The 26,473-nt window shown below is 46.4% G+C and overlaps 1 protein-coding gene across 1 annotated transcript in view; it reads right to left on the reverse strand.

Annotated features, from left to right (window-relative positions):
* Positions 1 to 26,473, reverse strand: part of LOC131266511 (PDZ and LIM domain protein Zasp-like) — a 44,800-nt gene that overhangs the window by 16,001 nt on the left and 2,326 nt on the right. The window contains exons 3-6 of the mRNA XM_058269061.1: positions 22,388 to 22,413; positions 10,389 to 10,495; positions 265 to 416; positions 24 to 195 (exon numbers count right to left, since the gene is read on the reverse strand). Coding sequence (XP_058125044.1) covers positions 24 to 195; positions 265 to 416; positions 10,389 to 10,493 — 429 coding nt within the window. The 5' untranslated portion in view covers positions 10,494 to 10,495; positions 22,388 to 22,413. The remainder of the gene's footprint in view (positions 1 to 23; positions 196 to 264; positions 417 to 10,388; positions 10,496 to 22,387; positions 22,414 to 26,473) is intronic.

Raw genomic sequence — 26,473 nt, forward strand, 5'->3', positions numbered from 1 at the left:
TCGAGGTACTTCGGGGTACTTACCGCAGCGAACGGCTTGGCGGCGTTGTTGTGGCCGCTGCCGATGGGCTTCACCTCCTGGGGCGTCGCGGCGAGCGAAGTTCTGGTGACCGGTGTGATGTTACCCGCCAGCGAGGGCGTCGGCGATGGCAGCGAACCGGTTGGCGTCACGGACGGTCTCCAGGTGGATCCTCCTCTGTGGGAAGAGCATCAGAGATAAAGCAATCGCGAATACCATTCAACCTCACCGCACGCGTCACCTCACCTCGACACCGTCAGCTCGAACGAGTTTCCAGCGGCCACGATCACGTCCTGGGCGTCCTTGTGGCGCATGTTGAAGACTTCCGTTCCGTTGACCTTGATCAGCGCATCGCCGGCCATCAGACCGGCCTGGTCGGCCACGCTGCCACCGTTAACCTGGGGACGGAGACAAACACAAAAATAAATTCACAATGTCAAGCTCTCGGAGCGGGTCCTCCCCTATAAATAGTACACCATCCACCCCAACCAAAACCCCTTTGCCTCTCCGAGCGCTTTCAATGTCACGACTAGGTTTTTGTTTGCTTTCTTGCCCTTTCTGCTGCAGCTGTGCAGCTTTGGGGGTTCTCTCAACGCTTTTCCTCCCTCAAACCGTGGCATCGGGCCATCAGGCGACCATCCACGCGGTAGCCACTATCCGGCGCACACACACACAAAGAAAAGTGACATTCTATACCCCGAAATGACATGACTAGCTTTTTTCTTTGTTGCCGCAATGACAAGGTTGATCACGATCCGATGTCGGTTGATTCAGGCGCCATAATTAAACGCAGCCTTTTTCATCCCCCGAAGCCCACCGATAACACGACCGTCAGCGTTCGCGGCTGCTTACGGTTTTGTGCGCTGATTATTTGCGCATTCTTGGCTAATGAAGCAATTAGCGAGTGGCATGGACGGAAGTGCGATTATTGCACCACAACAAACGTTGGCGAGAACCTTCGCGTCGGCTCGCGGGCGTCCTTACGAAGCTTGTCACGACGCTCATGGTAAAAGTCTTATCGATTTTTTTTATTACCACATTTGGAAAGCTTTTTTATCACACGGAAGAGATTATTAAAATATAAAATAATCGACAATCCTCGATCGGTTGATATCGATCATGTCGATAAGACCTGATGCGAATACAACAGGCATTTTCGTCTGTCAAAACTAAGAAATAAATGAATTTATTAAACAAAAAGTGATTTTCCAGGAAAACAAAAGTTCAGAAAGGAGACTAAGAGTAGCTGGAGAATAAGTAACAAAAGTAATTTTATCTGGGATGAGAAGTTGAGAAAAGTATCAAACTATATACATTTCCAATCATATTTGTTTAGTTTTAATTGAAAATTAATATTTTGACAATATGATACAAGTTTTGAGTGTGTAAATATGTTGTGAAATCAATTAAAAACCTCTTTTCACTGATATTTTCATCAAAAATGATGTAATTTAGAGCTAATTTTGCCTCTTTCTTTTGATTCCCCGAAGTACATCTTCTTCTTCTTCTTGGCGTAACGACCTCTTGGTCATGCCTACCCGTTAAGGGCTTACGAGACTTGTTTCCCTGTTGTACGTGGATAGTCAATCCTCTCGTACAGGGGAGGGTCCGGTCTCGGTTGGGATTCGAACCCACGCCGTCGAGGTGGTGAGCCCCGGCGCCCATGGGCCGATTTTCTAACCCGAAGTACATACACAATGCCATTATTACTGATAAGAATATTATTTTAGAATTATTTCTGCAGTGGTTTCTTTTCTTTTATACATGGAGAACTTTGAGTATACAGCTATGACAAATTTGAACAAAATCATATTCGAGCTACTGGTTCAATTGCTGCTTTACTTTTCATGTTTGTTGATATAATTAATCATAACATATTGAAAAAAAAACTATAAGGGTACATCACTGAGATATTTTATAACTTTTCTCTAGTCGAAAATACCAACAATCGCAAAAATAACCCTTACTTGCCCTACCGCTGCTTTGAAAGACCACTTACACCTTGAATACCTTTGATGCCACTCCTGAAAGGCGTCTCTTAACGGGAATTTCATAAACCACATTCCCATAATCCACGCGCTTGTAAAAAAACCGTACATACCAACCGCTGCAATTTGGATGCCATTCTGCAAGCCCTTTCCCTTTCGCACACCGATCACACACGGTCATTTCACTTGCATCTCGAGACACACCCCGAAGTGCCTGGTGTGTCTCGCCTCTAGGCAAACTTGTTCACTTACGACACGTGGGCTGCGCCAGGAGGCAGGAGGCAATTATAAATCAATCAAACGGCATTAGGTCCTTACGGGTGTAGGGAAGGGGAGGGGAGGGGGACCTCCAACGGTTAACCTCGACGGGAGGGATCCAATTTCGCAACACTCTCGGTTTTGTTTGGTTCAAAGCCATGCCGTTTGATGGGGACTAAGCTTTTCACTTATCACTTGAATAACACTCGTTAGCGCTTTTCAATGCGTGTGTGTGTGTGAAATGCTAATAATCTGCACATGAGGTTTTTCGTTTTTTTTTGGCACGGGTCCACTTAACACCCCTCGAACAACAATGTAACACCATTCATTGTCTCTCGAGAGGTTGTCTTTTAGCGGCCCAAGACGCAAAATGCGCGCCAATTTATGATTCGCAAACCTTCTTCAAAGCCTCGATCGATCCCTTGGCCTCGTGTGGGACCCCATGACTCATGACCGGGGAGACCATTGCGTGCAAATTGCGGCCCGACAGTGGGACGAGACAGTGTTGCACCGTCGATTGGTATTTCGACACACAGAAAAGTGCGCTTTATCGACAAACGACGTTGACAAGAGGAGTTCGAAGGGCCGTGCTCGGATAAACGTCAACAGTGTGAAGTCTCAACCCTGGTTCTGGGCGAAAAGAGCATGCACAATGCATTTGGTGTTTCTCTTCGAGTGGTTTTGATTTCCATTCCATCGTTTCAATGGGTGCGTAAACCGGTATACCCTGGAGGCGCTCCAGAACGTCCAGAAAGGGTACGTTTTTTTTTCGCTGGTAGAGAATGCGGCGAAGTCGTCAACTTATAGTTGTCGTTGGCAACCGTGGGGTCCTGCGTTTGTTCCCAGTTCCTCAGACGTCCCGGCGAGCGAAGAAGCAAATAAACTTATTTAGAAGTTTGATTTATGGTTCATTTTCTTCTGCTGATTTCTGCCCTATTGATTCCCGCGAGACCTACGAAGCTTCTTTGGATGAGCTAAAGGGGGGCGTTGCTAAGTGTAAAACACGTAGTAGTAATGGTGGAGCCCACGAAAGGAGCCCCGTTCGAGCCGGTTTATGAGAACTTTGAACCATCACCACCGACTCGAGGTCCATCCGAAGGCGGAGAAGGGCTTTGGAGAACGGGTTGTCACTATCGCTTCGAGCCACCCACCCCTAGCTCGTATCGCCATCCCCCCACCCCTCCCAGCAGGCCAGGAACGGCAAATACATTTATCGCACTATTTTATTCTAGGTCATAAATTATTGCCCTCGGCCGGCCTAAGATAGGAAGGGGCGCTGGTCACGCGGTGCTCGGCTAACCTCCCCCTCGTCGGTCGTCGTCTTTCGCACAAAAAGTCGTGTTGAACAACCGAGAACTAAAATGGCAACCAGCAGCAGATGAGATGTGGTGCTCGGTAAGTGTGGTAATGTGAGGTAAAAAAAGCGAAACTATCACATCGCCACAAGCGCGCAACGCCAACAAAAGCATAAAGCAGCATAATGAAAATGCATCGTGCCCGGTCGCACGATAATTGACAGGAAGCGGAAAACTCACCTGCACGCCACGGTGGGGTTTTTAGTTTCCCCGTGTGGTTTGCGACCGCTTAAGGGTTTGCGGGCGTTTTTTGTTTTTGGCGTTGGGTGCTTTATTTATGTGGCCCGATAGGCGAAGGTATGGCGCAAAGCGTTGGAAATGGTTCTGCTGATAGCCGTCCGTGGAAGCCGGCGGGAAGATGTGCCCTTTGCCCTTTCGCCAAACATAGAACTCAATAGATTCGGTCGCGGCGAAGCGAACCGATATCTAAATAGGCCAGAAACGTTACCAATGAGCGGCAAAAGGGGATTCATAATTAAAAGAAGGAAAGTTGTGAACATAAACAAAAGAAAAGATAATGAGAAAAAGGTAGTTAAACATTGTTTTTCTATTTTTAGTTCTCATGAGTTGAATTTAAGTTTCAATCGAGTTTTTTGGCTACTAAACCACTACTTGAACACATTTCTTTGCTTTTAACTTTTAATTACATTTCTATTTTTTTCGATACAATTCCAACTTTTACATTGTGTGATCACTTTAGGTTTTTGTGTTTTGTACTGCTTCATCATTTTTACTTTTCTCTTTGAATGAGGAAACTAAAATCGAATAATCATTAAATTTACCGCTTTTGTATTTTACTGTCACAGAGCTTATAAAATAGGGTTGCTTGAACAAGTGAAGTTATTGAACTTTAATATACTTCCTCACATCAATTGTTTTCTTGTACTCATTGATGATGATTTATGACTCCTGTTCGCAGAGCAGTTTAATTTTTATGTTTACAAGTTCGTACCGAAGTCAGTTCCTATAATCCGACGGAGAATATCGCCAACCGCCGTTCGATAGATTCTCACGGATTTCAACATCCATAACGAAAGAAAATACAAAAAAAAATAACACACATGCCTCCCGAACGACATCATCAGCAATCATCTTTTGTGTTCCGTCTTGGGTGGGAAGCGAGGTGATGCATAAAAACGTTTAATTTATGTGCAAATAAAACCGACTCTCGTACGCGATCGTAAGCGGTTGGAAAGAGGGCGAAACACGTAAAACTCCTCGACGCTGGCGTCACGTGAGCTACGCGTTCGCCGATGAATATTGAAACGAGGAGATCTTTCGAGAAGTGCCCAAAGTGACCACCGAACAGTACAGTAACAGCTGATGTGAGGAGTTGGAGCCGTGCAGATAAGTGCCACTCGAAGGTCTGTGCGGTGGTCACTAATTTATGTAATTTCCTTTTCAATTACGCCTCACGTAATCGCGAAGCGTACGCTGGCTGGGAATAACAACGCGTCTTGATGTTGGTGGTCCTGATCGCCTTTTATCACCAGATGGTCTTCGGGGGACACAAAGGAAACGGTGTCCTACGTGGCTTTACCTTCCTTCTTCGAAGGCTTTCACAAGATCATCGCCGATCGGCGCACGAAAGAACGACAACATCGCCGGGGAGTTTAAAATGCTTGCCTAATTTCAGTTATGCTCGAAAAAATGCAACCATCTTACCAAAACACCGGGACAACAGCGAGGATCCATTGTGCCGTGCATTCTTTCCCTTCGTTCTGACTGAACATTCTTCCCTCTTCCAAACACTGAAATTCCAGGTTCCTTCCTCTCCGGTCCTTTTCCAAGCGCGATCAAGCGATCGAACGTTCCCCGTAACCATTCCTGCAGGATGAAGGAATTCGATCAATGAATCATGCTGCATTCCGGTCGACGTCTTTTGCCCTTCGGGAGGGCCGCTTTTAGCTTTTATTTTTGTAAGCCACCACGCGATCACTTTATCATTGCCGGGTTCGTTTTTTTTTCTTTTCCGTTTCTCCACTGTTCACACTTTCGATGCACCGGGCGGGATTTCGACGTGCCCGGAAGAAATGTTGCCCCCGCACCTTTAGAGGTCCCAGGTGTTCAAACTGGAAGGCATTATGCGTTCCAATGACGTACGCTGGGCTACGGTCGAATCTACGATGAGTCATCCGGAGGCGAGCGTCGTTTGGAAAAACCCTCGTGCTCGTTGAGACGCATTTGGTTTTGGGAAGGAATGTACAATGTGTTGCCTTTTTTGTTATGCTGTCGGGAATTATCAACGGCGTCAGGTTGAGATATAGAATAGCCGGAGTCTGGTGGGGAACGATCTTTATGCTTTATTTTTTATCCGTAAATTTTTGTTTATATCCAGGTGGAGTAAAGTGAATTTTGCTTTATTTTTTATCCATAACTTTTTGTTTATATTCAGATGGAGCAGAGTGAATTTATTTTGTTATTCGGCTTGTTTTAATCGCTTTATTGCGGATTGAGGAAATTCCCCGAAAGCCCTTGGTTTCTTTTTCTTTCTTCTTTTTATGTGATTGTTTTAATTGTATGGAAGTACGCCCGGCAATATCTCGACCGTCTCGGGCACGTTCCGACCGCTTCCTGCTGGGCAGGTAGCGAGTTCCGTCCAGGCGATCCCATCCATCCTTAACCATTTTACAACCGCACCGAATCGTTGTTCAACCACCGTGTTTCGAGCAGCGGGAAGCAAGCAGGCCATTTTACGACTGTCGCTAACTGCAACGACGGTTAAACCGTTAATGTCTCCGGTCCGGGCGGTGTTTCCGGTCCGCCGGAGGGTTCTGAGGGACCAGAAGGAGCTGCAGGTACGACGGATCAGGACCACCATCGAAGGGCGATGCAGAAATTAAAATAAAAATAAAAAAAACACGACAAGTGACCACCATTCTCCTCCTTTCCCGTTGCGCTTTCGCTTTCCTGCGTCTCCAAGCGCCAGACGCGCGGCAAATGGGTTTCGGAAAAACCGGCGTCCGAAGACAACGACACCGGCGCAAAAGGACAGCAAAATCCGGGCGAACATCCGAAACCAATCAACATGTTTATGGAACGTGGTTTCGTGTTGTAACGATTAATGCCGCCCGAGACGGGTACGGAAGGTCAGATAAAGTCGGGTAAAGTGGAGGAAAAACCGCCGGTGTTTTGTTTTGTAGATTGAGTCGGGACGAATTGATAGTAGGTAACCAGTAGGAAGGGTTGTTCGTTATCTGATAACGGTGACAGAGGGTGGACTGCTAAGCGGCTTTTCGCATACAAAGTAATGGGGATAACCTCATTTAAAGTAAACCACAAAGTGGAACAACAATCGATAAAGATGGAAGCCAGCTGGAAGGCGTCTTTGTGCTATAAATATTTAGAAATTATGGCATTTCAAACGAGAAACTGAGAAATAGTCCAGAAAATGAAACATTAGCCACAAAATATTAAATATATTCCTCTTTTGAAGTAAAAGTAAAATTATGAAAATTATCCCTTTTTTACCTACAAAAAAACCTACAATAAAAATCCTTAGCAACTATGTAATAAATACAACATATTATAATGCTAAGGGGTAGTCTCCGCAGCAGGACAAAATAAATGTTTCTGTGCTGCACCGTTCACGTCTGGCCACCATTTCCGTTTCCGTCCCGTGGTTCCCTAGATCGTAAAGGTTCTGTTTGAAGGGAAAAAACAAATGTACAATAATAAAATAAAAATGACATCGCTTAAGCGCGTTGCGGACGGAAATTATTTACGATTGCTTCTGCTCCTGAGCCGGTTCCATCTGGAAACTTTTCCGTTCCGTTTGGAGCAACAGAACACACTCACACAAACATAGACCAGAGAACAACAACCAGAACGAGTCACACGACGGTTGGAAAAGCTGCGCGCAACGATTAGCACAAAAATTAATAGATCTAGTGCATCTAGCGCATCGGCCGCGACAAGGGAATGCGCAAGCCGTTTAGCAAACGGTCTCATCGTAGGAAAAAAAGCAACATTTCCACCTGAGAAAAGAAAAATCTTCGCTGCACCCGTCTTCCCTTTTATGATGCCGCCGTTGGTAAGGATTATGATTGAAATTGAATCTTCCCTCCTTGGTGGATGAAGAGCTTTTATCCCGCTTCCCAGCGGGAGCAATTCCCAAGGGAACCGTCGCCCCTTCCGAAGCTAGCGAGAGGGAGGAAAAAAAATGGCCCAAAGTGGGGGGGAAAGAGAAGAACGACAACGTTGCGCAAAGACGGCTTCGAAAGAATGCGGATTTCTCCGCTGCGCTGCATGTGCATCGTTGCACCGGGCGTGGGTTTTCGCCGCGTTTGGCCTTCGGCTTCGGCAAGGTTGAATGCCGGGGGAGGGAGTTCAAGGGCACTGACGCCAGGACCGGGGCCGGGTCGGGTCGACGATCATCGACAAACATCGAGCAGGGCAAGGCGAACAAGGCTTATTTCCTTCGTTCCGAAAGCCGGTGCCATACCTTTCCGCGGGGCACGATTGTTGATTGTTTTATTGATAACCGCACTTTACGGCCGCTTTATGCGTTTATTGTTACAAATGCGGCGTGGCAGGCAAGACAATCTTGAATCGTATCTTCTCATCTTCCATGCGGACGCGGACAACGTTGCAAGCAAGTGAAATATTCCCTTACGATGTATCTATTTATTATGAGTACCTTATGTTGCCCAGTATAACAACGGCTTTTCTCATTCTTTAATCATTTTATGCTATTTTTAGTACGAGCCTCCATATCAAATCATTTTTCTTTGTTAACGCATCATTCCTTTTTCATTTGGAGTTTCAAGAAGAAAGCATTAAATACCCAAAAAAGCGTTTACCAACATGTTTTTAAAAGCTTCCATCCTGATAAAAATGCGTGGATTTATCGCAAGCAACAAAGGTTAGTCAAATTTAATCTTCCTCATGGTTTCAACACTTTTAACCTCCCGGGTCTCGCGTAAGCTCTTAAGAGTTTTACGTGTCCGATCGGTCGCCCCCTCCGCAGCTGCCGGAAATGGCACCATCGATCGGCCGGTTTTGCCGACAAAAAGATCGTCATCTTAGCGCATTCCACGCAATCACCATTACTCATCCGATTGAGCCTCCTTTTCGAACACTTTTCCCTCCATCGCTCGGTTCACCTTCCCAGACGGTTCCAAAATCTCGCCTGCAACAGGCACGTGTTCGCACGGGTAGGATTTACCACCCCTCCCACCTGGGCAAGATACCAACATCTGCGACCAACAGATGACGCATGCGCCTGGTAGCTTCGTGTGTATCAGATTTGCATACATTACGTGTGGACCATTAGCGCAACATCAGTGGCGGTGGAGGGTGAGAGAGGATCAGTGTTGAAAGATCACGAGCTGCACTCGACGTAAGTTTCCTCGCCGGTCATCCTGGCGTGTATCGAACGATCGTGGCTCGATTTAGAATCAATCATAATTAAGCGTTAAATAAATCGACTGACGACAGACGACTCCTAGCGCGCCCTTCCAAGTTGACCCCTAAGTCGCAGCCTAATTACGTGATCGATCGTATCTTCCTATCCCTTCCCTTAGGGGGTGGAAAGAACATAATTTTGCGCCTTAGAGAGCAGCGAGGCGCACTAAAACCCCAAATTTATGAACCATTCCGAGCCGCCGTTGCAGCGATCTCGTAAATTCAGTAATGATCATATATTTATCTGCACCACATTTGTCAGCTGCCCGAGGAGTCATCGCCATCGTCGTCGTCGTCGTCGTCGTCGTCGATGTTGGCGGGCCAACAAATCGATCGGATTAAGCCCTCCAGAGCGACGGAGCCCGCAAACTTCAGGGAGTGTTCAACTTAGTTTGAATTTGCGCTCGCGCCAAAGTCTAGCTTTCCTTCTGGCTTTGGCTGCCTCTCCCGCAATGCAGTGGCATTTATCACTGTCGGTAATTAATTTCCCGTCGGGATCAATCGCGACCGGGCTCGGTTCTCGCTCCGAAACACCGAAACCCACGGGCTCCAATCAAACAAACACCTCCGAAAGCAGCGCCCTCGCTTCGGGGGTGATGAAATTTGAGCGGGAAAAATTGGCCCAACGGTAGGTGGGTTACCGTGCCGTGTCTGGTGTCGGTGGCGCCACCCCCTCCGGACAAGCAGGGTGTGCCACGAACGAGGGTGTTTTAGGTAATTTATTGAAATATTGCCACACATCACGGACCGGGACGGGCGTGATAAAATATATTATAATTGGAAAGCGCTGCGTTTTTTATAGCGGTGCTTAAGGGGGCGCATTAGCGAAGTGCAAAACTGTCCCAAAGGAGGCCGACACGATGGCGAACCCTTACTCTAAGCCGGTGCGCGTTGCTGCGCAAACGGTTGCACTTACTTAATCGACCGATCACGGAAGCCGATGTCCGATTAGATGGGCGACAATTAGTCCGGTGTTTAAATATGTGAAAGGGTTCTTTCAACGGCAAGTTGTAGTCGTTTGTTGCCTCACCGAAGTCGTTTGTAAAAAAAGTGTTGTAAAATTGTTTTCATAACTGAACCTGTTGCATTTTCTGCAATTAATATTAAGAAATTTGGCTTGGATGAATAACCACCAGTAGAAACCGGTAATCATGCATCAAACATTATAAATACAGTAAACAAGCGATCCTTGATGAAGAATTATTATTCTGCCCGTACATGGAACTTTCCATAAACGAAATAAATCAACCTGAATTGCAAACCAGCATAAATTCTACCTTCCAAACGGAGGCATTGCCAAGTTCTCGAAATGGAAAAACCGTCCTGCCCATTTTTGCACAAAACCCCAACACAAAGTACTTACTCGCTGTAGAACCAGTGGTGCGGAGAAGTCCTTGCCACCCTGCAGGCGGAAGCCCCAGGCCTGTCCATCGCCTCGCTGCAGACGAACTGTGGTCAGATTGGCCATATCTAGAACGGAAGGAGAGAGAAAACAAGTAAGAAAACGTGGATAAACATACACACACACCCAAGATGCGATTGAGTTGTAACTGGACACACATGATATTTCTTCGAGAAGATCGCGACCAGTCGATCAATCGACGGGCCGGAACGCCTTGGGTCGGGTATAGACTTTCCGGAACTTCGATTCGATTCCACCCCCCGGAAACACTCTTCATTTCTCTGGGGGGATTCGAGTTCGAGCTGAGCCGTATCTCCCGTCTGACCTCACGGTCTAACCTTGTCGTGATTGTTTGCTCCTCCCTCCCCCCCACCCCCTCCATGCATTTCCCCCTAACCTACACCCCTTTCCCTCCACTACTTGGGGGTGATGGTTATTATTTGTATTTATTTACTTTTCAATTTGAGCCCAATCATGTCGCGATGGCGGCGGTTGAGTGAAGTCATTCCACGCCGCATCGAACTCGCCACAGTCAATACGGTTCCCATGGGTGGGGTGGGAGATCAACCGGCAGTCTCCTTCCCCCTTTTCCCTCCTTTTCTCTACATACACTTCACCCCCTCTAAACGCGCCCCGCTCTTTTGCAAATGTTGACACGAATCCGATTGCCGTTTTGCGATCATCCGAAGTGCATCAGCAGAAGTGCATCCTCGAAGTCGCATCGCTGCGAGGCTTCCTTTCTTTCTCGCCTGCTTTTGGGTTCGATGGTCGCCTTTTGATCAATGCCGCCACATGCAACTTGGCGACCCGTCAGAGGCTCTTGGCTCGGGGGATGGGGGAAGGCGCATGTACGTTCGTGACGTTGGTGAAAGAGAACCGGAGAGTTCCCAACGGCGAAAACCCGGCGGAAAGATGGAGCTGGACGATGCATTGCGGTGCTATGGGAAGGGGGAGAAGTGTAAACATTGCAGTTTGTGCGCCGTAGAATGAAAGTAAACGTTGTGGTCGAGGTTAGGTGCGGTCAGTGGTTTTGCCTTGTTGGCGGTAATTAGTCGCGAGATTCGAAGCCTCGGGAAGGTGAGGCGGCAGAACAGAATTGCTTCTAACCGTAGATCATTTCGTTTTCCGGCATGTTTAAATACCTTTTTCTTTATTTTATTAAAATAGCTTTCTTATTTAATTCTCTTTTATTTCTAGTTATGAGTAGTTATATATTTTCTAAGGAGTTTTTGTTTTCACAACCCCTTAAAGTTCGCTTTATCTTGAGAAAACACGTGTCCCAACGCGCAATGAATCTTGCCCAATGGGATCATACTCTTGTAGGACACCAGTATTCTACTTCCCACGGAACGTTTCAATCCTGCAGGAGAAGGAGTAGGCACTGACACCACACGACAATCGGATGGAATCTCGAACAAAAGGCACCCGGCGGGCGGAGAAAACTCCACACCAATGGGCGCGGTGACCTGACAGAGAGTAATGGGTGGATCTCGTGGTAGGAAGAAAAACCCACCTCGCGGGGAGTAGTTGATGGGGGAGTAGTTGGCGAAGGTGGTATGCAAATTTCATTTTTCCCTTATTCAACCCCTTTCGGTTGCATCTTGGCGTGCGTCTTGCGGGGGAAGCTTGAATTGACCGGCCCAGCGGTGTGAAGTTGCGGGCGCCTTTTTACTTCTCATTTTTCTTGCTCGCTCGCGGTCTTGAAAGCATCCCCATCGATGTCCATCATCTTCGAAGGATGGCGTGATTAATGGTGATTTTCAATACAGTGCCGTCCGCCCAGCGGGAGATTCTCGTTCACGACACGCACGACAATTTCATGCGCGGGCTGGGGAGGGAAAGCGGAGAGGTGATTGAGGTGATGGATATTCATTAGACCGCATATTCTAAGTCCCGTAAGGCCCTTAAGGTGAGCTGGCGGGTGGTGTGCCATTCATTTGCACACCCATTTAAAGTTGGAAAAGAAAGTTGGTTTCATTGTTAATCGCTAGTGAGTTAAACATTTTCCTGCAAAATAGCTGATTTGTTTATTTTCAATCAAAGCAATTTGTAGTATTTCTCTTTTTGCTAAATAAATTAAAAATGATGTTTAATGTATTAATATACTTGGAAAAGTTTTCCCATCATTCGTCGCTTTCTTACACGAATTGCTTTTGCAACAAAAGATGACGAAAATGATCAAAATTAACTCCAATATGGACCCACTTTCCTGTGCAGTTTTGTGGCCAATTTATCAACCGAACCAATATGTTTCCACATATTTTACCCATGCACTTTTTTCCTCTCTCCAACCATTGAATGCGGCTTGCAATCATTCCGTCCGCAACACTTTCCTTTTCGCTGCATTTAACTCGCTTTTTACGCTGATAAATTAACTTTGCTCCCAATGTAAAGCCATTGCGAAAAGGGAAAGATCGTAATCATATTTCATTAGCAACAAGCAGTTTCTTTGTCCCCCCGGGTACTTCGGGTTTCGGGCGTGACATCATAGGCGTGTTGGCGAGTGGAGTAGAGCTGAGTGTCATCTAGTGCAAACTTAGCAACAAAACTCCTCCGTGGTGTACTTTTTCCACCCATCCAAGCCCTCCGCCATGGCCGTTTTATTTTCTGTTTCCTCCTGATGTGTGTGAGTGGGAAATACAGTGTGTGCTACACATATTTAACGCTCGCCGAAAACATAAACAACGCTGGCAATGACGAAGTTAAGTGCAAACGTTGACGTGACTCAACGGTAAACCGTCTGCAGCGCGGTTCCAGTTTCTTCTTTTGTCACTTTGTGTCACAATCGGAAATGCTGAGGTCGGACACGTTGGAGTGCTTTTAATCAGTGTTAAAATGGCATTTTTGCGTCCATATTTGTAAAGCCGATGGCAAACCAGTGCTGGGAGGGAAATAAATCGAACTTTTGTTTCGAACACCCTCGCTGAATGCACAGAAAAAAAGAAGCAAAAGGTTGGCCCACGACGATTTGTTTTCGCTGGGAAATTCCGGAGCAGAAACTGAAAACGCCAGCACATTCTCCGGCCGTTTAAGTGGCGGTACAATTGTCGCGTGCAAAACGTTTGAAAGACGTCACGAAAAACGCCCCTTTCCCGAAGAGGAGGGGGGAAAGAATTCCTTCAGGTGTCCGCGGTGAGCAAACAACGGGCACAGACAGGCGAAACGTTCAACTGCACTTCGTTTCGATGACGTTTGTTAGCAGCGCCGATTTCCCTCCATGTTCCAGCAACGCCAGCATATAGTTGCACCGCAAAGAGAACATGAGAACCATCGCCTCGTCGTTGCCGGATCACGGATCGTCGGGCTAAAGAAGAGCCAAACCCAAACACCACTCGCTGGTTAGGTTCCGTTTGCGTGCCACCGATCGCATGCTTTAAATCGACAGTTTTCCCCACCTTTGTCTGCACGCGCTTCAGATGCATCGACGGTTGAACTGCAGGATGTGTTTGGGTTTTTGCTGGAGCATACTTTTCCATCCATTTCCCGCCCTACGGAACACCACAAAAACGAAACTGACAGAGAAAGGGAGTTTCCGTTGTTGTCTTACCGAAGCAGCATTTATTCTGTCAAACACGATCGAGGATCAGTTCGGTTTGCATTTTCCCGGGACTGACGCGACGCGAATGATCGAGATTCGAGTCTTGCAGGTAACTAATTACGTGTTTTTCATGCCATTGGCGTATTTCTTGAGGAGTTCGAATGGGCCCATTTTCGTGAGTTAAAGTGAAAAATTAGCAGCTTTCCAAACTCGCTCATTTAAAGCCTCATGAATAATTGTTTATCTTCATCCTTTACTCTGAGAAATTTTCAAACTAAATGTGTCTATGGGAAACATCACTAAAGTCTACTGTTTTTTTAAATAAACTAAATCAGTGATGTGTCATCTTAAAAACGAAGCCTAAACTTCTTGGTATTTTCTTTTATTTCCCTCGTCGAAACGAGAGTTCGTCTGACAAACGAGACGCCACACCAAGAGGAATAGTAAAGCAGAGGCTCAGAACACACTACGAAGAACCTGGCAGCAGATCGAGAGGGGCGATTAAAGCCTCCAGGAATCGCTATGGCTTCGACTGCAGCCAGGGACAGGATGTGAAACAATTATTTCCCAGTATTTAAGAATCGTTTCGCCATTCCGTAACGTCTCGAAGCTGGCGAAGTTCTGGCGTGAAACCGAGCGACGTTCGCGCCAACAAACCATTGTGAACTGTCAAGCCTGCGTTTTTGCGCTCGCGCCCTCCAAGAGATTTCGCCCTCGAACACTCCGGAAGCCGCCGGTGCTGGGCCAGCCTTTTGCCTGCACCAACTTGTGAAACCCTTGTAAAAGGGAACGAATTATCATCGTTTAATCGAGTGCCGGTACAACCGGGACGATGGTGGATGCGATGGGGCTCGTTAAGCTCCAGAACCACGGCAGAAGTACTTCGCTGGCGAGAGGCAGAAGACACTATCGCCCGTCGGAGATCGGAGCCGTGAACGCGGAATCGCCGACGAGCGACGGACCGAACACAATGGCGGCGCCCGGGCGGGGGCGAACCGGAAGGACTGGGTGGTGCACTTTTTAAATGCGGCTGAATTGTTCGGATCGTGAGATTTCTCATAGATTACGGTGGCGGCGGCGGCGGGCAGTGAACCCTTGGTGCCTGAAGGCTCGCGCGGCCTGCGGTGTCGGCGGTGACGATTCCGTTGACACTTTGGATTGCCGTTTTCGCCGTCGAGAGGGTTTATTTATTTAGTGGTGCCTTAACAGACAACCATTTAGCTGCCACTCCATTCGGCCGGAGGTGATGATTTATAGCGAAACAATCGACGTCGTAGGTCTCACCGGGGGGGAGGGAGGGAGGAAAAAGCGGGCGTCAAGTACCATCCGGTAAGGTCATACTGCAAGATGTTTCATTCACCTCTTAACACGTTAAACATCCTTTGCATCATTATTACTCTAGCCAGACGGTTGGAGTATAACTGGTTTAAGAAGATTTTAAAACATATTTATTGGTTTCAAATTTGTGGAAAAATCTGAAGTAGGTTATTTAGATCGAAAACATTTGAAATTAAACATATAAAATATCAGATCAAATAAAATAAAAAAAATTTAACAGCTTCACATCTAACAGCAGCTTCACATCTAACGGAATTGAGAAATAAAACTATAATAAATTATCAAGCAAACTTCTTTCTGGTCCACTCCATCTTTTGCTCCGCAGACCATTTACCTCCCAATAAACAATCGAAGCGCATCCCGTAACGTGATCCTCACCTACTAAAGGCCCTGCCTTCGCCGCCTTATGCTGGTCCCTCATTAATGCATCAAATTTATTAAACCATTCCTGCCCATAAAAACGCAACCCGGTCCAATTTAACGCTCTCATAACCGTCAGATTTGGTTTCATCGACCTCGTCCACCCCGTCTGGGCAGCGGCGCATAAGCGTTTGCATTGCCGATGACCACCCGTTCGACTTCCGTGGAAACCGTCCGATGATTCAGAGCTTCAGAGCCGGAATCGTGCAACGTGCATCGGACATTAACGTCCCAGGGGGGGGAAGCGACGACGAGCGGGGGTTCTAGATGACTGATTTATTTCGAACCGGTGCATCTTCGGCCGACCGACTGTGGCCCGAGTAATGCAATATCTCATGTGCGGGCCGCGTGCCAATGTGTTTGTTTTTGTGTGTGTGTGTGTTCTACCCCAAATAAAAACCACTTGGCGTCACAACTCAGAGACTGAGATTTTCTTTTGGCTTTCATCTTCTGCTTCCTTTTTTTTATTTGGGTGATTTATTTTAGGACATTAGGTCACGGACATTGGAGTGGCGTTTGCTGGACACCGTTTAAACGGACAAATGTGACATGATGGGGAGATTACTGTTTACATGAAAAACACGTCTAACAACTGATCGTACATTTGTGGCGAGTGGATAATGTAAACACGAGCAGAATAGCAAATGAAACGATGGACGATTTAAGTTCATCTCAGGTTTCATCAAAAGCGTTATGCAAGGTTGTGTTTCTAATGAAGACATGAATAAAAACTTTAAGCAATTTTTCTTCAGCTAAATGATTTTTTTGCATGTCTTATTTATTTTTAAGAAAGGGAAACACATTTAAATTAAATCTCCCTTTCACTACCTCATCAAACATATTGATCTTTACGACCCACCGCTGAAGACATTTACGTGGGGTATAATTATTTAATGACTTGTCAGGGAACGCTTTTGAAAGTCTTCTTCCACAACCTGCACAGTCCGGGAAAGAAAGTGCATACGACAGCGAGCCATTTTCCTCTAACATTGACATTGAATTTTCACCCGTGCCATTCCCCCCGGCTCACCCCGAAGCGGGCCACCTGTACCTGGGCAGAGCAAATTGCCCACTATGTAACCGCGCTGACTAACCGCGCACGATGGTTTCATCCTGCCTGCAACACTTTCTCACGTCGTTTCGAGCGATGTCTGTGGCCTATTTTTAAACCACCGTTTTCACTCCGAGCGCTACTGCTGCTCGGCTGATTATTTCTTCAAATGTTTCGAACCGTCGGTGACAGTACAACGGGGGCGGGGTGACTCAAAAGCGAAGGGAACTGGGCGTAAAAAAAATGACAAGAACTGGGACGAGGTCCCACACACGGTGGTGGTAAAATATCCTCCCGGTCGTTAGGCCAGTGTCCTTCGTTCGGGCGAACCGCGAAACCGCAGCGAAAGGTTAAGCGACTCATCCCGCCCTCGGCCAGTTCTCCGGGTGGACGCAAAATCGTGCGCGCGGTTGCAAAAATGATCAGCTGACGTTTTTTTTCTTCGCCCTGCCGTGTCTTGCATCTTGAGTTGAAAGGGTATTTAACTTTACGGCCCCATGAACGTGAAACGGGCGAATGAAGCGATCGTAATTGGACACTTCGGCCGTGTCAGCACCAGCACCAACCGTTTGTCAAAGGGCAGCAGCATGCATACAATCGGTTAAAACTGTAAAACGGTTTGGAAAGCCGGCATTGGTTTATGAAACGGAAAACGCTGCCGTCATAATTTTTGCCTCTCGTCCCACGTGGGAGAGGGAGTTGAGGAACGACGGTGGCAAATTGCTCGTTGATCTTTTCGTTTTTGCCGGGGCATTCCGAAAAGATAATTGGATTAGATTGAACTGATGAACGGTTGATTGTGTGCCTCTTCCATGTTCTTGAAAAAGGAACAAGATGCGAAAATAGATGTTCAAATAGATTCAAGTCGATAGTAGGATTGTTAAAGTACAATACGCAAGGCCCTGAAGTTAGAAAGTGTATTTTGGATTGTAAATACAAGGACTAGAAACTATTTAGAAAAAGGGCATTCAATTAAATTCTTCAATAACTCCTATTAGCAGGTTCTATTAATGTTTATGTTCATCAAAAAGACTATACTACTTTTTCTCTATATTTGGAAACTGTTTAAAAAAGGTCAGTCAATGAAATTCTTTATTAACTCCTATTTACAAGTTCTTGAAATGCTGCGTTTAAATTGATTGTAGTTACTAGACAACTTTCTCTTTATTTTTTATAATCAAATAGCATTAAAAAACTACTTTTTCAAGTGATTTAAATATTCTCTCGATCCTTTTTACAATCCGTAACTAAATGGTACGTTCAGACGTTTTAATGATTTTCCCAATGAAAAAGGAAACCGACCGGCCTGTTTAAAGGTAGGGAAAGAGAAATTTCACCACAATCCTTCAGGATGTGGATTGCGTGCGGATCGCGTATTATTTTTTGTGAATTCCTCCTCGTGGAAGGTCTCCCGTTTCATCCGGGTTGTAAATCATCGTCCCTTCGCTTAATTGCATCCCATTTCAGCACCGAATGGGGCACGCAAAGCGTCACGCAGGGCTACGGGTCGAGTCACCCACATTTGCATAAACGGGCCCGGGATGGGAAGAAGCAAATGGAATTCGATGCAACTCCCGCTGATCAGCACCATTGATCCGCGTCACGTCCATCTGTTGGTCGTCCTTTCTTGAGATCACGATTAAATTCTTGCGACGGTGAAAAAGGACCCGTGGAACGGAGCGAAATCTGCTGTTGTCTCCGAGGCACGTCTCAGGACAGCATTGTTTAACATAATTACCGGACGCGGGGATGACATCGTGCCCGGTTTCCTGCTACTTCTTCTGGATTTGCCTTCTTTTCTTGGCCAAATGAAAGTCGGCACGATCTCCAAACCGTCGATCTAGTCATTGACACATTCACTCGAGGATCTAGGAGTCTCTCCAGACGGACATTGGGATTTCGTTTTACACTGTTCCTGTCTTCGGATGCATCCGAGGGTGTCCCTCCTTTTTCGAGGTCAGCAACCGAGCGAAGACGAACCGAATTGAACGTGATGTTTTCCGTCTTTTCTTTCTCTCGAAGCGTTTCACAAACGGAGAGATCCAAACCGGACGCAAAGAATTCTTTCCCTAGTTCGCCGTTTCGGTGCTTGATCCAGGTGATCCCTACGTAGCATTGTCCACATCCGGCATAGGCGGGCAGGTTGGAATGTAAACTCGTGCTTTTTGCAAAAGGGAAACGAATATTTGGTTCAATTCATTGCGCGCGATTTTCAACTTCCTTCAGACGATTCGACGATCCGGCTGGAATGTGACCTTTTCTGACGGTTGGGAAAAGGGGCGCAACAAGTAAAAGTAAAACCCATGAGGGAGGGAGTCAGGGCAAGGAAAAATGGTATTTATTTTCTGGTACGCCAGGCGACCGGAACTAAAAGTAAACAAGAAAAAGGCAACAAAACAAGATGCATCACAGGTCGCAAAGGGAACAAGACATCCGAAAACGAACGCATAAAATCCCATTAAATGGCTTTCGAGCAAACTGAAGCATAACAACGCCCTCTGCCCACATGTCTGCCGCGAGCCCACCACGCGAGTGAGTTGCAAATAATTTAAGGTTGTAAATTACGATGTTTTCGCCCTCCCATGTATGCGGATGCACGGTTTTTCGGGTGAAAATGGTGGCTAAAGGTTTGCGTGTTCGCTCGAAGTTAAATTGGACGCAGACCGGCCGAGAGATGAGGGTTTTTACCATTTTGCGCTGAGTAATGAAGGTAATCTCTCGGCAACATTATCGTAAAACAACGCACGCCGGTGGGTGCAGAGAAATGGCGAGCATGTTATTATCGATTCAAGATGCCCTCATTCTGTCAGTTGTAACGTATGGTTTACGGAGGATGCCTTTTTTTGAGAGGTTTTAAAAATTATCCATAACTTTCCTGCATTGTAGTTAATTTTTCTGTGTGGGAGAAAGTTTGTTTTAAATTCAAATTTAATTCCATCTAAATGACAGTAAAACACCCACATTGAACTAATTTATTTGATCAACTGATTGTAAGACAAGGAAAACATGTGACTTGGCACAAGTATCTACAATCGACTCTGCAAAGGCGAGTAGAGCACAAGAATTCGGACACAGCATCTGGTCAGAGTGAAACTATCTTTCCCATTCGAAAGTAATTTCTGCTTTCTGCCAAGCAAAAGCGGCTGAGGTTAGATTATCGGAGAGGTAGCAAGCGAAGGAAGGCGCAGGGAATAACAAACCCCCGACGAAAAACTTCCCTCTGAAGCACGGCAGCGTCTTGGCTGAACGTCGAGTCGGCGATCGCGAATGATAGCCACAAACAAATGTTCTAATTTTACCACCGTCCACGATCGGCGAGGTGGCCTCGCTTCGCTAAACCCCTTTCGACTTTCGCCCTCCACCCCCCTTTGCCGATGGAAGAACGCCCCTTCGGTTCCATGTGAACATACACACACACGCTTGTGGCGCGATTGCATCAGAGGATCGAGGCGGAGGATCATTTTTCCGTTCGGCTCGAATAAACAGCTCTTGGCACTCGACTTGGTGGAGACCGTTTTGGCGCGCGTGTCCCTCGCCAGGGGGAGGTGGTGAGTCTCCGCCGACCACAACCACCGACCCTCTCCCCATCGTTGAGAGACCCATACTTGGAGACTAGTGCCACGGTCAATTGACGCCACAGCGAACGCAGATTCGGATCAGTTTTCCCAACCTGTTTGCCCAACCATCTGCCGGGGTACTCGGGAGGAAGTTTATTTTGTTTTTCCAACCAAGCACTAGCAGACCCGTTACGTAAGTTGGACCCCTTTCTTTTCCAAGACCCTCCCCTCCCCTCACCCAACAGTCGGTAGGGGTTTTTGCATACCGCGCGATCAAGTGCAGATAAACAAATTCCTCTTCCCATGGGATTCTATTTCCAACGACGCTTGAGTTGCTGAGCTCTTGTTGGCCGTGGTTTTGTGGGAGGGCTATTTTTTATTTTAAAGATCTTCCCCCCTGACAAACGAAAGATGACAAACTTTATGCTCGCCAACGGTGGCACCGCTGAGTGATCGTTCATCTTCTGCAAACCGGATCCTACAACGTTGCCAGCTTGAACACCTCCACACACATTTCGGGCTGCCGTACGAAGGTCGATCCTCGTGCCTGATGACTGATCGCGGAACGAAGTGAGGTTCAAGGGTACCGGGGAAGAAAGAAGGATTACGAAAAAAAACAACGCGATCGTTCTTTCTTTAGGACGAGCAAAAGTGAAAGTCAGCGAAACATCCAGACTTTCGAAGAAAACAAATCCTCCCATCGAAGGGCACGTTCGTCGCGAGGAAGTAAAAACAGGGAAAAAGGGAATCCGATCCATCGCGAAAATAAAAGTGAAACTCGCCAAACTTGGCGCATTGTCCTCTAGACGGGTGGAGCGGTCGTTTCCTTCGTTTAGGGCTTTTTTTTTCTCTGCCATCCGCAACAAACCTCAACCTCTTTCGCAACACATCAATCTTCGCTACTCATCCGGATTCGGTTCCTTTTTTCCATTTTCGTTCTTCCCGTTTCTTCTCCGTTCTGAGACGCCGCGAAGAAGGAAGCGGTTGGAGAAACCTGACGCCCGTCGGCGACTCTTCCGTCAGCCGAAGCTCCATGCCAGACACGGTCACTTTCGTCCGCGTGTGACTAACGATGACGTTCGGTCGGTTTTGGTTTGTGTGTGTGTTTTTCGCTTCATATCGTTTGCTTCTTTTGCGAACCTGCGTCAGTTTGACGTACAAAGGAAAGCGAAAGAGTTGATGCCATGCCTTACGTAAGCTTTCTCCGGGGCCGAAAAGTGTGTTGCGAAATGGTTCAACAAGTAGGCTGTTGAGTCAACCGTTGCTTAACATTGAGGATTTTATTTTAAACAGATTTGAAATAAAACCTTCCATTGAATGAAAATGTAAGTCACTTGATTTGATCTCTTCCACTAGGAAGTATTGGAAAGGGAAAGAAGACTGGATCCCGGATTCATATATTCGTGTTGCACAACGCCCGCTTCGGGAAACCGCTGAATCACTTGACCTGACCCAGTTCGGCAAATCGACGGCACCGTCGATTGGGAGGAAATGTAAAATCTGCCTCTGTTTAGACTATCGCCAGCAAAAACAGATTATTTACGCCATTTACTTGTGCCGTGCGGGAGAAAACCCGAAGGTCTGGCAAAAGGGCGGGACAGGGTAGCATCAACAACGGACATTAAAATGTTGCCTTTCAAACACGAAACATGCGCACACACACACGCACACCGGTCGAACCGGAGGCGATTTTCTTGGCGGCCTCAAATTAATTGCATTTGGCGATCGCTAGCGAGCGTAATTTGTCTTGAACGGTCGCATCCGTCACGATGGCCGGGGTCTTGGTGGCTTGTGTGCAGCTTGCATCCTGTCCCGTTGCCATCCGACGAGGAGACGCACGTGCTTTCAAGCATCAACACCATCGCCGACAACGTGTTGCGGTCGGTTTTGCGGGGAACGGATTAATGGGTCATCACTGGCAAACGAGATCCAGCGACAGGATGTCAAATCAAATTAAAATGCAGATGGCAAAAATCAACGCGCGATCGTTGGAGAAAAACGTTTTTCCTACGCCATGTTCACCCGGATGCGGTGCCATATTCGTTTAATCACTTACCTTAAGAAATAAGGTTTGATGAAATGCTGAAAAGAGAAACAAACACGGAGATGATTAGGTGAGAAGTATTTACAGAAACAATTATACTTGTCGTAAATATTACTTTAAGATACATTCAATTCCTCTTAATATATTTTCTTCAGGGTTCAACTGTTCTGTTGCACATCTTTATCTACACTTTCCAACATCTCCAATGAGTAATGATGCACTTTAACCGCAACATTGAATAAGAAGCTCACTTAAGGCGCAGTATATTTTTTTCTTGTCTCATGTAGTATTCGATGGAATATCGAATGATTCAGCGCTTCAACGTGAACTCGTTGTTGCAATGAGTGCTGTTCAGTTTTTTTTTTCATGCAATAAACACGTTCTGCGGAATTTCAGAAGGGTTTCAATCGATCGATTTATTATGATATCAGAGATTGCCTTATCAGTCTGAAGGGTGTGTTCCCGTTTCCGGTAATGTTTGTACAGTTGCGAAAAAAGCTGACTTTTGTTCGAATGTTGCGAAGGCATATAAAACTTAAGAGTACGAATATCTCCATGCATTCATTTTTTGTTGAAATATTATCCCAAAACCTAGGACAAATAATTGGTTTAGATCTTCAATCTCTGCAAATGGTTCTTGTTTAGTACTTTACTGTTTACTGTACAATAAACTGTTGTTTAATGCGTTTGAAATTTCCATGTTATATACTTATCATGGTGTATTATTATGCATTACTTCTTACATAAACTAGAACATTCCATTAACACAATTTCCAACGTCCCCGTGATAGGACCTGCAAACCTGAGTTGCTCGAAAAAAAAGAACCGTAGCACCAGCTGTCTCCTAACTATTCCTAGCGGTAAGCCGACGCACGATGTAATGGAAAAGGTAAATATTATCCATCGCAACCCAGCGAAATGTGTTTACCACCATACCGTTTGGTGAGCAAAACTAGCCCGGGCTGGACATTGAGGCGACCCAGAACTCGCTTTCCGTCACTTATCTTATCTGGTGATGGCTGGACGAGCCGATGTCACGTCGTTTTTCTCGCGTTGGTTTGTGCGCAATCGTCGTTCGAGCGAGTGGAAGTTACCAGTTGTTTGATAATGCACAAACGGTACCGTCACGTTTCGACCGCTTCGTATGTTTGTAAGGAACAAGATCGAGTAGGGTGTAATTTTCCACGAGAAGGTGGAATTTACCAATCGGTTGGAGTAAAATTATTGACAAAAGGAAAAACGAAAGACGCCAACCACTCTAGCCAAACTTGCACAAAATCGATCGTTCCGGCTTTGGGCCAAGATTTGTTGAGACAGAAAAAAAAGACGGCCAACGCAAGAAAGGAAGAAACGGAAAGGAGCAACTCGAAGAAACCCGTCAGGTCCTCGGTGCTCGGAGGCCGCGTCCGTTTGCCTCTTCCTCCTTCCATCCGGCTCATGATGCTGCCGTTCGCGATTTACTGCGTGTACGGCATGCGCGGCTAAAAATAGCCCGCCGAACATTCTGACGCACCCGTGAAAAACTCGATCGCGGGGCAAGAATGTACGCGGGCGCAAAAAGAAATAAAACGAAATGGGTTTAAATAAAAACAGGTTGCAGGCGAAAAAAAGGAGCAAACAATCCAAAAAAGCAAAGCGCAGGGTGCGCAATGGCGGTGAGGACATTCGGCGGGTGGAGCATAAGAAAATACTGGCCGTTCCGAGCGCCTCCGCTTTCCGCCACACGATCGTGGTCCGATCTTTGCGCAGGCGCGCTTGGCTTTGTGAACGTGGTGGAAAGAAATGTGTTTTGACGCCGGGTATCTCTCGCTGGGAAGTTCCGCCGAGCAGAAAGAAAAAAATACACACGGAGGAACTAGCCATTTTTCATCGAGCATATTTTTAAAACATGTGCGTTGGCAACCGCCACGGGAAAACTGAGGTGGCAGGTGAAGGAACGCACCGAATTATAAATAATGCTTACCTTCATTTCTAGGAGCTATTACAAAATATCTTCGCCAGAAATAGGTTAGGGTTATGCTTTCGCCCTCAACGGTGTGACTGGCGCCCAACCCCCAACCGTTAGGAAGGGGCCCATTGAGGAAAATGCGATCGGTGGCGCAACCGCCGAAAATTGGCCATCCCACTTGGCCGTCCCTGTAGGGCCGTCTGAAGGCCCGCAAGGTTGGATGATGGATTCTTCTGGGCGTGAGGGCGATGGTGGGACACTCCGTCCTGTCCGTCCAACCCAAAGTGGACGGTGTTTTTTTTTGTAGGTCAGGAAAGCGAAGAACGCTTGCGGTAGGGTCTGTTTGTTGCGTTGACCGACGGTTAACCTTTGCGTTTGTCACAATCTATCGCCGACGCTGTCGCCATTGATTACACGTCCCTTCGCGCGGCAAGGATCGAGAGTTTGTTTAACATTCATACGTGCATGTTTTGATGTACTTATTTTTGCGCCGGAAAGCGCGATGCAAGAATTTCACAAACCATCCCACACAGTGGCACACATTTCCCGAGCAGAGGATGTAAACTATTTCTGAATTATTTTTCACGAGAGTGTTTCCCAACTCACTTTGCTCTTGAAATGTTTCCTTTGCCTCTTGCTTGTCAACGGGGTCAAGATTGAAACATTTTTCAAGTGGCTATTTTTTTTTATCGCCCTCCAACGTCTTCAAGGGAACACTTGGGACATGAAAAGTGTGGTTTGAAATTGTATGTTTTGCATCCAATTAAATTCGTGTGCACAACGTTTCGTTGATTGATATTCATTTCGATCGTTTTAAGTTCATGGCTGCGCAAGGAACTGCTCTTCTAAATGATTATCTTCTGTCTTAAATTTACCTCTTTTCCATATTTATGAACTCGACACTGAAGAAGGTACGATAATATGCAGAGAGAATCGAATAATGAACCAATTCATAAATCATGCCCCGGGCCCAGCAAACGGAACCAAATTTTGCAAATTACCCACCCCAACCAAAACACACATACACTAGCACACAAACGCGCTAAGAGGGCGCGCACACAGACACATCACGGGAGCGGAAAGACGCGAGAAGTTTCGGAGTTTGGTTAAACTTGAAATTCCTTCGATCCACGCCAGAGGAATGTGTTTCGCCCGCGACCTTCAGCCGGGTGAAAACCGGCTCCGTGAGACCCCTTGGTGGAGTGGTGGTGGTGGACCACGGTCGATGCGGGAGGGGAACGGGGCGGGTAGGTGTTTGAAAAATATGTATTTTCGCTGCCACGATCCGTTGATTGATCTTTCGCGAGATCGCAGCGAGCGCCGCTTACGAAATGTGTAACATATGTGCATGTGTGTTTGTGGCCGCACTCCTAGAGGAGGTATTTCTTCCCTACACCGGTCTGAGGGGGGAGGTGGAATGACTATGAGTGTTTTCGGTGAGCCCGATGAGAATGAGTCATCGTTGGGCTTTCGGTTAGGCAACAAAAGTTTAGACGTCAAAAAGCATACTTTTCGTTGAAACCTCAAAAGATCTGGGGATTTCCCCAACAGATAATGACGACTAAGACAGATAGCATCTTGTATCTACGATAACAAACACGAAATTATATATTTGTGATGTTTAAATCTTTATAATCTAATTTAAACGTGATGCCATGATCATTAAAAATGATATTTTGACAATAACAAGATCAAAAGCCGATCTTCGAACCATAGACAAAATGTACTCACAGAAGAAAGTATGTTCCCACAGCAAAAAGTTTAAATAACCATCGTTAAAGTAACTAAATATGGGATTTGGGTACCAATCTTTATGAACAATTTGCATTATAAGGAAAATCAATCTAGTTTTAATAATTCAAAGTGTTCGAAAGTACCAAAAACAGAGACCAAAATCAAACCAAAAATTACTTTGATGCATGACCCATTATGTAGACTCTATTGGTTCGATTGGTTTGTGGAGACACAACTTCTGTTGCGCATTTTCTCCATGGTGTGCCTTTGTCTGTCGACCGTTTTCCAACTCACTCCAACTTCCTGGAGTTCCCCTTCGGCCCAACCAGACCCAACTGCAACCGGTTGGTTCAGGTCCGGCGTCCATCGAACGGGCTAATGAACGATCCGTCTTTGTTGCGTGGGTGTTTGAACAG

The sequence above is a fragment of the Anopheles coustani genome, chromosome 2 (genome assembly GCF_943734705.1).
Source record: "Anopheles coustani chromosome 2, idAnoCousDA_361_x.2, whole genome shotgun sequence".
Classification (NCBI taxonomy): Eukaryota; Metazoa; Arthropoda; class Insecta; order Diptera; family Culicidae; genus Anopheles; species Anopheles coustani.